This window comes from Pteropus medius, unplaced genomic scaffold (assembly GCF_902729225.1).
Source record: "Pteropus medius unplaced genomic scaffold, Ma_sr-lr_union100, whole genome shotgun sequence".
NCBI classification, from domain to species: domain Eukaryota; kingdom Metazoa; phylum Chordata; class Mammalia; order Chiroptera; family Pteropodidae; genus Pteropus; species Pteropus medius.
In genome coordinates, this window is record NW_024344371.1 from 7752175 (window position 1) to 7765378 (window position 13204).

Below are 13204 nucleotides of genomic sequence, written 5' to 3' on the forward strand. Positions count from 1 at the left end.
TTCAAAGAGAAATCTGTAGTTCTGATTTGCTGTTTGCTTGATAATTTGTTCCCTGCAATAATGTTGCAATTAACATTTAGGTTTCTTATTTGGTAGTCTTTCAATACTCCTGTTTAAGCTTCTGCTCAAAGAAGCCTCTCTAGCTGTCAGATGTTTCCTGAAGGAGCAAAAACAATATCTTATGTTGTATTCTAGGTAATGACAGATGAAACAGGGGTCCTTAAAGAAACAACCCTATGGCCAAATTAAGATTTGAGTTGACTTCTATATATAACTGGTAAGTTTCCTGACAGCAATAAATATAGGAAAGATAAAAATAAACCAATTTCCACTATATCATCATTTCATCTACTGAGAAATAATTTTAAAACATCTAAAATGTCAAATACCAGAAAGACACCTCTTCTGCTATACTAATTCACAATAGAATATAAAGGAAAAAATTTCAAATCAAAGTATATTTATTTAAATACCATGACATGAAGAAATTGTAACAGGTAGGCGAGGTATAATTTTACATAATTATTATATATATATACATACATGCACACACACTTAAGAATAAAACTTAATGTATCTTGTAAGTGTGCTACATTAATTAAAGCAAAAATTTGAGCAAAAATAGTTTAACTTGGCAATTTTAAAGCTGAAAAGTCAGTATTTTATATAAAAGAACAGCATTTTTGATTGTCTCAAATTTACAGATTAATATGACTGAAAAGAAAATAAGACAATCTACTTACCCGTTTTATTGTCAAAAAATTTGATGTGTCTATCTTCATGAGCAGTTATTGTAACAGGAAGTGTGGGGTGACTTACTACTCTGTTAATGTGATTACTGGATTGTAAATCTAAAAAATAAAGGGAGATAATGTACTAAAATTCAAACCTTCAATTAGAAGCTGGATGATGACTTTTTTTTAACCAAAAAATAAAAATCAAAGCATTTGTATAAAACAAAAAAACCTGAGAACTAAAACTAGGGCTGTAGAGAGAGACAATTTCTTAAAAAATAAATGTTTAAGCTATCATGTCCTATTATATGGACAGTACTAGGCTCAAGTTTAGAAAAAATTATAAGTATTTTAAAGCAGACTATATAGGTGGTTTAGAATTTTTAAAATACCTACAGTAATTATTACTTTTAATAACCAGCTCATAAAAGAATTATAAGCATTTAATGAAAATTCATAAGGATAATTAGATGTTTGCAAGGTACAATCACCATCCTACCCACACTGACAAAAAACATGCAAAGAACTAAAACTAATGTTCTTAAGAATGAGACCTTTTCTTTACTACTAAGCTCCTAATTTTTGACTAGAGATGAGGGAGAACAGAGAAGAATCAAAATAAATGGGAAAACGTTATCAACGTTACCAGACTTTATGTAAAACAATCATTCCACACGTATACATAAACTCTTAAACACATCACCAAGAAAACCCCGTGTGTGCATGCGCACGCATAATTACCTATGTTTAAGAGGGAGAAAGGAACTAGGGTTGAAAAGACACTGGAGAAGATATTTTGAGTGTAATTTGGTTTGAGAGACTTGATCATGGAACCATTTAAATGTTTTACATAATTATAAAATGATTTTTAAAAGTAATCATGAAAAATCAAAAGTAAAATTAAACAAATGAATTTAACTATATATCCAATTAATTGGCAAAGCACAAATAAATGACTTATTTCAAGTGACTTTAAAGAACAGTAATTCAGCTGCCCATCCCTAGTAGAATATACCCTAAGTACAAAATATTAACAGAAATCAAACTATTGGTGGTGGTTTTGGTATTATTATTCTGAGATGACTATATGTGTACTGAGATAAATAAATTATGATGATCTTGCTGAGAGCCAGGAATTTTGGTATGGTTAAAATAAGGTAAACACATCAAATCAATGGGATAGATCTGAATTTGAATTGAAGTATCTGTATGAATTTATCAGTATTTTCCTTTTTTAAAAAATGTGTCTGTAGCTCTGTCCACTAAAAAGGCCTAAACCAATGACCAGCTCAAGAGCACCAACCCAATCACCTAACACCTAGACTGTAGTCTCTAAATGTCACTTTCCAATAAAAGAAACCATGGCTCCTTAGAGAAATGGCTGATTTCAGATATGGGGCACAAAATGAACAAGATGAACCTAGAACATCTTGTCAAATTGGAAAGTAAGAAAACTATCAATGACGACAGGGTCATTAAATTCTGGAGCCAACTTGAATAAGCTCCCACTGGTCAAAGATTAAACAATCTGAATAGCAATAATGATAATACTTGCAATGGATTCGATCACATCAAATACATTTATTTTCAAGAAAGATTATAATAAAAATAAACAACATGCAAAAGACTCGCTGGTCACCTTTGAAGGATGCTAGGGAACCACCCCATTATTATTTTGAAAACTGGTAAGTAAAGGCGGGGGAATCAACAATTTATCTTGCTTTTCTTTTATAATCTCTAACTCCAGAGTAACCAAATTATTGATGAGGGGTGGTCCTTTTAATAGAAGTATTCTAGCAAATAAATGGAGAAGTAATGATAGAATCAGAAAACCATTTTTCAATAGTTAATGAATTAACGGACGGTGATAATGATCAAGACTGAAAACATAAGATAAACAACCAACCAGACAATATTTACTTCTGATAAAAGTTCACAAATTACTATTAGTAGTCTAGCCAAAAACATGTAAAAACTTTAAAGTGAAGACAATCAAAAACATTAAACCTGAATTTGAATAAGCCTCTGGAGCTATAACCAATTTATAGGAAGTAAAATGAACAGAGGAGCACATTAAACGATACCCCAAGGATCCAATTGGCAAAATCGAGACTGTGGGAAACATGAAAGGACGAACTACCTAATTTCTTAAATAGAAAAATGCAAGGGAAATAAAAGAGATGGAGGTGGAACCTACAGATGAAGAGAGACCTGAAAGGCCTACAGCCAATCACAATGCACAGGCCTTATTTGGATTTCTATTTAAATAAATTGTAAAACACATACGACAGCCTAGACTTATAACACTGGCTATTTATACATAATTATTGAAGCAAGATGATGAGTTCATCAGGTTCATTATATTATTTTCTCTACTTTCATATGTATTTCCATTAAAAATTTAAAATTATTTCCCTTGCTTTCACCTTTACATAACTCTACGCACTCCTCTGTCCCCATATACCCACCCATGCTTTTAAGCATAATTTAAAGAAATAGCAGAAATAATGTAAATAAGTACAACTATAACACATCGAAACTTCTTCCATCCTAAATTCAAATAGTCTGAAAACTTACCAGAATCTATTTGTGATGAAAACATCACCAATGACTGTGATGTTTCTAAATCATAAATTACTGTATTACCAGTGTTGAAAGAGGACACCATATGAGCTGGATCACAGCCTATAAAGTCAACCGATGTAGGTATTCCATGCTCTGAAAGGAGCCCAAAAAGATACAGTGTAAATACAATTCAGAAATCTGTTTTTTTTATAAGAAAAAGAAATTCAAATATTCTTGAAATAATGTTAATAATGAAAAAGAAAGCAATTGTGTTAAGATGGTGAGCTATAACAGGTAACTCTCAATTATTTAAAAAGTGTTTATAACATCCTATTTAACATTATAAAAAATATATAGCTAGAGAGCTCTTAAAGTGAGAGTAGATGTGTAAAGGTTATTTGTTCTATGCATTTTCTTCTAAGAGGGGAAAAAAATCCTGGATGAGTTTTCTGGTTCACTTGCCAATTACATCATTAGATAATAAATTAGCAATCTCACATCACTGTCTTGGGACACTGTTCACTTGTCTGAGACCTATAAGCCTTAAGTAGCTAATACAAGTTGAATTTTCAGATCTGAAAAAATGAAGCTTGGAGTCTGGAATCCACTGATGCAGTACTATCCTACAGTAGCCTGAGCAACAATTTCTCTTTTTAACATAATAAATTCAATTGGCCAGATCAATGCACAACTAAGTGAAATCTGGAGTCAAGCAGTTAATTACCTGGGTGAAGCTAGAAACAAATATCTAAACGAATTTTTACCTCAAAAGCTTGGGTAACTGAAAAAGTAGTAGAATCACTAAGGTATCTATCTAAGAGACCCAATAAAATTAAGCATATACACTATTCATCTAAAATGTTTTAAAACAAAATATACTTTTTAATAAAAATAAAAGGTCAGATTTTTAAAACTAATATTAAAAACTGACTTGGAATATAAGACCAACACAAGTACATAAATACATGTATCTAAATAAATGTCATTACAAGGTAAATTGGTTAAAAGCTTCTTTGACAGGAAAAGATTTTAAATCATGCAGGTAACTCAGTTTGTACTTCCCAGTTAAGGGTGCTGTTTCAGTGACTATGGCTAGACTGCGCAACCACTATGCTCCTATATAGTTTGCAAGAATGCTTGAGACCCAACAAAATTAAGAAGATACACTTTGTGATCCCTTTAGTCTCAGTGGGCAGCCACCTGGAGCAGGCAGAGGGTCGCATGTCTGAGTAGCCTCATTTGTCTACTCCACTGTTATATACAAATAGTTTAATATTTTATAATAGGACATGTCCTGAAAAAAGTAAGAAAACACTAAGCAACAGGACATACTTGCAAAGCATTTTTTTTATGTATAAAAAAGTGACAAAGTAAAATTATCATAAGCTTTATAAAATTCTTTCAATATATCTCTTGAAACAGCAAAGAAATAGTAAATTATTGCTCTGTACTTTTTGGCTTGCAAACCGCCCCCCCGCCACTACCATTTTTTAATAGAGGCAAAACTTACTTACCTTTGTCTCCATTGTAAGTGCAAATACATGGCAATTTTTCTTGTGGATTCCATAACCTAACAGTGCCATCTGCTGAACAAGACAGTAATTGGTTTTTTATGCCACTATAAGCAAGTCCCCAGACAGCATCTGTATGAGCAACTAAAGTGCCAGCTAGAACGTTTGGCTCTGGGAAGAAAGAACAAAAACAAAAACAAAAATTAGCTACTAGAAGTTTAAAAGAAATACTCTGGTATATAAAGAGAACTTATCATATAATTAAGTATAAGACTACACATACCAGCTATAAAAAGACCAAAGTGTATACAATGGCCATCTCTTCTAAGTTGTGAAGTTACAGGTTATTTTTAATCCCTCCCCCAATACATTCCTGCATTTTTACATTTTCTGTAAGAAACATATACTTTTTAAAAACAAACTTTATTGAGCTAAAAATTCCCATACCATGTAACTCACCAATTTAAACTGTACAAGTCAATGTTTTTTAGTATGTTCAGAGTTGTGCTATCATTGCCACACCAATTTTAGGTCACTTTCATCACTCATTAGCTATCCCTCCACCCCCCTAATTCTTCCTCCCTGCCTTTCTGCAGCCCTAGACAACCACTAATCTATTTTGTTTCTACAAATCTGCCTAGTCTGGACATTTTATACAAATGGCTATTTGTGATTGCCTTCTTTCACTTAGCACAATATTTCCAAAGTTCACCCATGTATCAGCACTTAATTTCTTTTAACTGTCAAATAATATTCATTGTATGGACATACTACATTTCACTTATCTATTCATCTGATGGAATGGTGGCTAATAACATTGTGCATCATTTGTTCTACAACCCTGTTTCTCTAGTAAACTCCCACTTTCCATGGATATTTCTTAAAATCTCCAGATATTTCCCAACATCTCCACCAATCCTCACAGTTGCCAACTACCCTTCCTCATAAATGATTCTCTCTGATACTTCACTAAGAAAATATAGCATTGAAAAAGGAAGCTCTCCCCATCTTCCTGCCTCCCAACCTGTTGGTGTCATTATAACACCATTTTCTCCATGCTTCCAGATATAAGTAAGGAATTGTCCTTCCTATTGAAGACTAATTCTACGAGGTATATTTTGGATTCCATTCAACTCACTAACTTGCTTTCATGTTTACTACTTCTCTACTAAACAAATCCTCCTCATCCTCCTTGGGATCCACAAACAAATAAGCTCCAGCATCTCTCAACCTAAACAAAAAACTTTCATTATCCTTACACTAAATCACTCTAATACCAACACCACGCCAAAACAACCCTTGCTAAAATCACCCCAAATGATGAACTCTATACTACCGAACTTAATAAAATTATTTCTTCGATTTCTTTCTTTGCTGTTGTCATCACATTGCTTTTCCTCCAAGGAGTGTGCCTTGAAAGGTTACCCAGAGTTCCCTTCACTTTCTGGTTTTAGCCCCAACATCCAACTTCATTCCGTCTGGCCAAAATCCAGGTGACGTATTTGTCACTTATAAAAAAGAACCTTTCTATCCTCACTGTAATCTAATTAGATATCTCTGCAACATTTCAAAGTGCAGATTGCTTCCTTCTCGAAATGGTTTCTTCCTTTGGGTATGTTCCCATAATTCCCAACTCTGCTGTACTTCCTCCAACCTCAACGCCAGTTTTTTCTTAGTTTCCTTTGTTGGCTCTCTTATTCTAGCCACTCTCCTAATGTCAGAGTTCCTTCTCTTCTTACCCTATAAAACACACTCTCTCGGTGTTATACTATCCATTCTCGCATCTTCATATTGATATTACCTACTTGATAGTACCAATTCTTAACATGCCTAAAAACCAAACTCATCATCTTTTATCTTCTCATCCCTTTTCTGCCCCCATTTCAATAAATGTTATCATCACAGATGCAACTGTTGTGTCAAAAGGTGATGAAAATGTTCTGAATTAGATGGTGTTAATAGTTGCACAATCCTGCCAATACAGTAAAAACTACTAAATTGTATACTTTTAAAGGGTAAATTTTATTACATGTGACTTATATCTCAATAAAGCTGTTAAAAAAACCTAACAAAATCAGAGTCACTCATCCATTACTTTACTCCCTCAATCCATTTATCAAAAGATTGTGTCTATTCTACCCTATTTCCCAATATGTCTCAAATCCACTTCTCTCCAACTGCTCTGCTACCAACTGCTTTACTACCACACTAATCTTGGCATTACCTCTCACCTTGTCTACTGGACCCACTCCATTACAACTTTACAGTACAATATTATACTGATATTCCTCTCTCCACTCTCCCCTCAAGTCCTTGCAACAACCAGTAACCTTTTGAAACTACATTTACAGGTCACTTCCCGGCATAAAGCTCTTTACAGTAGTTCCCCCCTTATCCACAAGGGAAACATTCCAAGACACCCAGTGGATGTATGAAACTACAAATAGTACCAAACCCTGTATATACTACTCCGTTTTATCCTATACATACATACAAATAATAAAGTTTTATTTATAAATTACGCACGGTAAGAGATTAACAACTAATATAGAACAATTATAACAATATAATAAAAGTTACGTGAATGTGGTCTGTTTCTACAACCCCTCTAAGCAAACTAGCACAACTTTCTTTTCCTTTCTTCACAATTTCATGGACAGAAGATATGTTCTTACTACTGATCTTAGTGACCTCAGCATAAATATATTTTTTCTTTCCTGTCGAGAACTTCCACCTTTTCACTTAAAGGAAATGCATTTTTTATGGCTTCTCTCTGGCATATGCAAATTGCCAGCATACCACCCTTGTGTTTTGAGGCTATTCTTAAGTAAAATAAGGGTTACTGGAACACAAGCACGGTCACACCGTGATAATGGATCTGATAACCAAGATGGATACTAAGTGACTAAGGGGCAGGTAGTGTATAAAGCATGGATACAGTGGACAAAGGATGATTCATTTCCTGGGCGGAATAGAGAGAGATGGTACTCAATTTCATCATACTACTAAGAATGGCATGGCAACTGTAAAACTTATGTGTATTTTTGGAATTTTCCATTTAATATGTTTGAACTACGATTGACCTCGGAAAGCGAAACTGCAGATAAGGAGGGACCATTTGCTAAAATTTCCCTTTAACCTTTAGATTTTGGCCTGAACGTCACTATTTTAGACTACATTTAAAGAAAGTTCTGCCTGTTACTCTCTCTCATGCTATATTCATAGCACTTATCACAATTTGTAACCGTAGACTTCATCCCCTTGCTTATCTGTTTAATGTCTATCTTTTCCATTAGACTGTTATTTTTTGATGTAGTGCTTAATATTATACCTGGCAAATTTAGGCACTGAGTTTGTGTTAAATAAAAAGACCAAAGAGCTTGAATTCTTTTTAAATGAATCAATCATTAAGTAGACCACTGTTTATTAATTAATGTTTTAATATAGTGTTTCATTTTGGGACACTATAAAATTACCATAGAGAAAGTACCAATTCACAGGCTTAAATATTCGTGGCATATTTAATTTTTCTCTTTAATAAAGGAAATTACTAGTACATTTAAGACCGAAATGAGGAGACCAATACACGTTTAAACAACTTTATTAAATAATATCTGCGGTATTTCTGCCAGCTCCATTCACTTAAAAAAAAAGAAAAAACATTTTGAGTCTTTTACTTACCATATGTATCATATGGATCCACATTAGGGCTAGGCATATTCCACCACTGAATGGTTGCATCAATACCACCACTAAAACACTGTTCTCCATTAGAACTAAGAGCTAATGACAGAACAGGACCACTATAATAAAAATAGAGGGGGAAAAGTTACTTATAAAGCCTAAAAAGAAATTCACATTCACATCCCCCAACCTCTGAATTTATGTGGTATCTAAAAACTATTTAAGGTAAACATGTACATCTGAACAGTACTGATTATATTCTCATTAATACAATTAATAATCAAACATTACATTATTCAATTACTGTCTTTTCTAATATAAAACAAACATTATTAGAAAATAACAAGGTTCAAGAAATGATAAATAATAGTTAACAATAACTATGGTTGTTAATTAACTACTAATTCAGTAAAACTTACATGTGGGCCCTAAATGTGTAGATAGGCTCTACATCTAAAGAGGCACTCCTAAAAGAGGGGAGAAAAGGGGTAGGGGAGGAGAAGGCAATTAAATAATAAAAAATCACTGGCGGATATTCAAGAGTCATTAGGTAAGCTCATATAAGTGCATAAAATATACAGAAACCACTAAGGAAGAATAATTACTTATAATTAATAACAAATTTGGAAGGGAAAAAAACACAGCTATTAAAATACTTACTTTTTGGCAGGAACTGTTTTTTGTAAGTTCCAAAGTTTCAGAGTATGGTCCTCAGAGGCAGTAACCAATACAGGTTCTACAGGATGAAAAGCTAATGCCCGTACTCCATCAAAATGGCTACGTAGTGTATACTTGGGGTTCCATGTCTTTCGAAAGGTATCTTTATTGGCAGGCAACTAAAAAGAAAGAGCACAATACTTAGTAGTAAAAGTAGTAAATTGACAGGCATGTGGAATTTTTGTTTCTTTGTTTTGGTGTGTTTAAAACATTTAAAACTGCTTTGCTAAAATGTCCAGTAGAAATTTAATGTACCTTAAAACTTTGTAATAAATCTTTATCATTTAATAAGAACTAAGAAGAATAATTCATTAGCTTTCAAATATATAAATCAAATGAAGAGCCCCTTAATCTGTTTCACCTAATCATCAGGCTAAACCCAAAGGTCTTATTAACTGTCAGTGAGAATAAAAAAACTAACATGCTGCAGTACTTTTACATGAAAATAAAAATTATATAAATTACTACCAAAAATCCAAGGATACAATATGAACAGTAAATTGCCATTTAGAACATTAGCATGTGAATTTTTTAAAGGCAGCAAGTTAAGGTACTTTCTAAAAGTCTAAGAATATTTTCATCCCATTTTCATTAGCATTGTTGATACTGATAAGAGGTTAATCTTTTTACCTTCTTCTCCATCTGTAAAGATAGGCTGTGAAACCTCTTCCAAAGTAGTCAAAAGTTTACTAGAATTTCGTTCCTTATGTACTTTAAAAATATTAATAAGAATAATTCAGCCCACCATGGCTGATGTCTCAAAAGTATGCTAATAACATAAGTGTAAAATGCAGAAAAAAAACGAATTTGTTAAAAAAATTAGGTTGCTGAAAAACTGCAGATGCAGTAATACAAAATCTAAACAAGTATGGTTAACTCTCAATTGGATGTTTATTGTCTATAAAAAATTTAATTCAAGACTAGTTTCACCTCTAACACTGTCCTTCCTATCCTCGCTCCATTCTCTCCCCACCCCTTAAATGAAGGACTAAGTACATTAAAACTTTATATTAAGTATTCAAGAAATGGCAAGCTAAATTTAATATTATCCTTAAAAAAAAAAAAAAAGTTCAAAAATAAAATGTGCTTTTTAAGAAGTATCCTGAAGGTAAATAAGTGATTAAGGTTCTCTATTTTTCTCTTAACACCAAAATATGGCTTGAGAGTTGACTACTCTGATATTTATTGACCAATATTTTAAAGTAATCAATCACCCTAAACTCCTAATCAACCACAATACCTAAGAAAAATTAAAATACCACAAAAAAGTAATTATAAAAAAAAACCTACATGTCACTTCAAATCAACATACTGACACGCTTAAACTTCTTTTCCATGCACCTCAACATTAATTCTGTTTTATAAGTGTTTCCAAAAAATAAGGAGCCTTCTATTAAATCATTAAAAAATTAAAAATAAAACTGCACTTACATCATAACTATAGTCTGCATCATTTGTTACCGTCAAGTCTGCAAGGTCTCCAAGGCCCAGTACACTTAACAAAACATCATCAGAACCCATAATAAATGACTTGCCTCCTCCAGATGGAAACGTTATTGGTTCAGCTATAAAGAACAAAACCGCTTCTTAAATGCTGAAAAATCATACAGTACAAGACAATATTGTGGGGGAAATGTAAGTACTTAACAGTTATAATACAGTAATATAATTTTTATTTTCCCATGTCCCTCATTTCTTTCACTTAAAAAAATGAATAGTAAAAAATAAATATTTAGACATTGCAACATAATCTTCCACAAATCAAATGTACTAGATATACTAATCTAGGGTGGGAAGGTACGCACAAAAGCTTTGTCTTTTTATATCACTTATTGCTTTGGTACAATTATAGCTACAGTATTTTTTAAATGTTATAGGTTGTTGCTAAGTCCTTTTGCTTTGTATTATATTTGCTTAGAAGTGCTGGGTATTCTAGTCTCTGAAAAAAATTAATATAAGCATTCAAATGTAAATGGTCTCTGGTCTGTAATACAGTGTATCAGTTTACTGACATCAAGGCTTAAATTGCTCCAATTCCTCCAGTAACAACAATGGTCTAGAAAGAGGGCAGCTCTACCACCAACAATGTCAATTTCCCTTCTGTAAAAGGTTAATCCATGTGATATTCAGAATGCCTTCTAGCCTTCAAGCTTCATGATTTTTAACTTCCCTTTTATTTACCATGATACTTCAAAAGTAATTAATCTATAAAACTACAGAACTTTAAATTAAATCTGACATTTTAAACAATTAAAATCAAACTACCATAATTAAAATAACTATAATAACATATTAATATTTTGTTGTAATAGTTATAGTATAAGCAGTAATTCTCAATATCATTTCAAACATGCTTCGAAAGCAAAATTTTAATCTTAAAATGCAAGGGGAAAGTACACAAGTCATCATAATACAAACAACTCAACATATGAAAACACGTTTAAAATTTATGAGCAAATTTAAAAGGGAAACACAAAACTCAAGCTAATTGTCAATTGTAAAAAATTCTTATGAATAACGATATAAATTTAATACACTAGAAGAAACATAAGTATATATAATATTTGTCAGTCCTCACTACTACTGAAAATAATTTTAAGATACAAGTTAACTTCTCCTAGATATATACTACAGCCAAAGTAAAATTCATCTTTATTTAGAATATCTTATCAAAGTAAGGTATAATATCAAAGTAAGCTACAAAATTTGACTCAAATCAGGTCCTAAATGATATTGCTAAAATGATGCTGTGAGTCAGCAACTGATATAGAGCAAATATGATAGAAAACATACCTGGAGATACCAGTAGTATTTAATCTTTTTTTTTTTAATTTATTAAAATATAGCTAACATACAATATTATATTAGTTTTAGGTATAATCTTTCAGTGATTATATTAAATCTGAATAATCTGTAGCACTGATCCTCCCTAGAATATCTAGTATGTAGTTATTAGTAATACCAGAAGCAGCTAAGAATGATAAAATCAATTATGTTTAAAAACAATTATATAAAATTCATTAGATATTTACTCAAAGCATTTTTAGCCAGAACAAGGAAATCTTTTTAAGATCTTAGTTTGTTTATAGGCAAGTTAGAACAAATGACACAATTCCGCCCACTCACAATTACACAAACACTTAACACAAATCTTAATAAAAGCCTAATAACTTTAATAAATTATTTTGTATTACATATTCATTGTGCAGAGATACTTTTGATCAGTTGTTGACCAATTGAGAGGCATGTGAAGAGAAGTGCTTGGGCAATATTAGATAGTTTTAGATTAACTGTATTAAAACAAGTTTGTACTATATTCATTTCTAATTAATCATATGACATTTCTCTATTTTGATATATACACACATATTTACTTATATATAGCAAGCTAAGCTGCTCACTCAGCAGTTATTACATATATAGCTATGTGAAAAAAAATCTCTTAAGCTATATTTCCATAATCGCCCATCACAACTGTGGCATGTGGTAATCACAGTAAATACTAAATTTATTTGCCCTTGTTTTCTTGTAAGGGGAATTAATGTGTATTCTATAAATTCATTTTATTAACATTAATATAATCACTTACAGCACAAGATTACATAAGCATAAAAATGTCGTTAACAATTCAAAGAAAAATTAAACTATTAAAAGCAGATTTTAATAATGGAACTTATGACACTTTTAATAGCCTAAAAGACTTCATCAAGGAATTTAAGAATACTATTATCATATTAGCATTTCCTTTTAGGGAAATCTCAGAGTCTATAAAATGGGGGCCTACAACAAGGTCCTTCTCATACTTTTATGACTAATCCTTCTTTTTATTAACACTAATGACCAAGGAAATCTGTAGCTCACATATCGAACTCTTTCTTCTTCAATTTAATCAAACCTAAAGAACACACCCAATAACTGATTCGATTTATGCTAGTGTCGACATGTATGTCTTATTTACTAAAAATAGTCCGAAAGATTGTAATGCCAAAGTTT

General features: G+C 32.0%; 1 protein-coding gene across 5 annotated transcripts in view; it reads right to left on the reverse strand.

The window, feature by feature from the left end:
* The window catches only part of STRN3 (striatin 3), a 77943-nt gene that overhangs the window by 4498 nt on the left and 60241 nt on the right, over positions 1-13204 (reverse strand). For all 5 annotated transcript variants that reach the window (XM_039870468.1, XM_039870469.1, XM_039870470.1 and 2 more), the window contains 7 exons: positions 10643-10776; positions 9155-9330; positions 8914-8961; positions 8492-8613; positions 4814-4981; positions 3312-3452; positions 744-851 (listed from right to left, as the gene is read on the reverse strand). In XM_039870468.1, coding sequence (XP_039726402.1) covers positions 744-851; positions 3312-3452; positions 4814-4981; positions 8492-8613; positions 8914-8961; positions 9155-9330; positions 10643-10776 — 897 coding nt within the window. The remainder of the gene's footprint in view (positions 1-743; positions 852-3311; positions 3453-4813; positions 4982-8491; positions 8614-8913; positions 8962-9154; positions 9331-10642; positions 10777-13204) is intronic.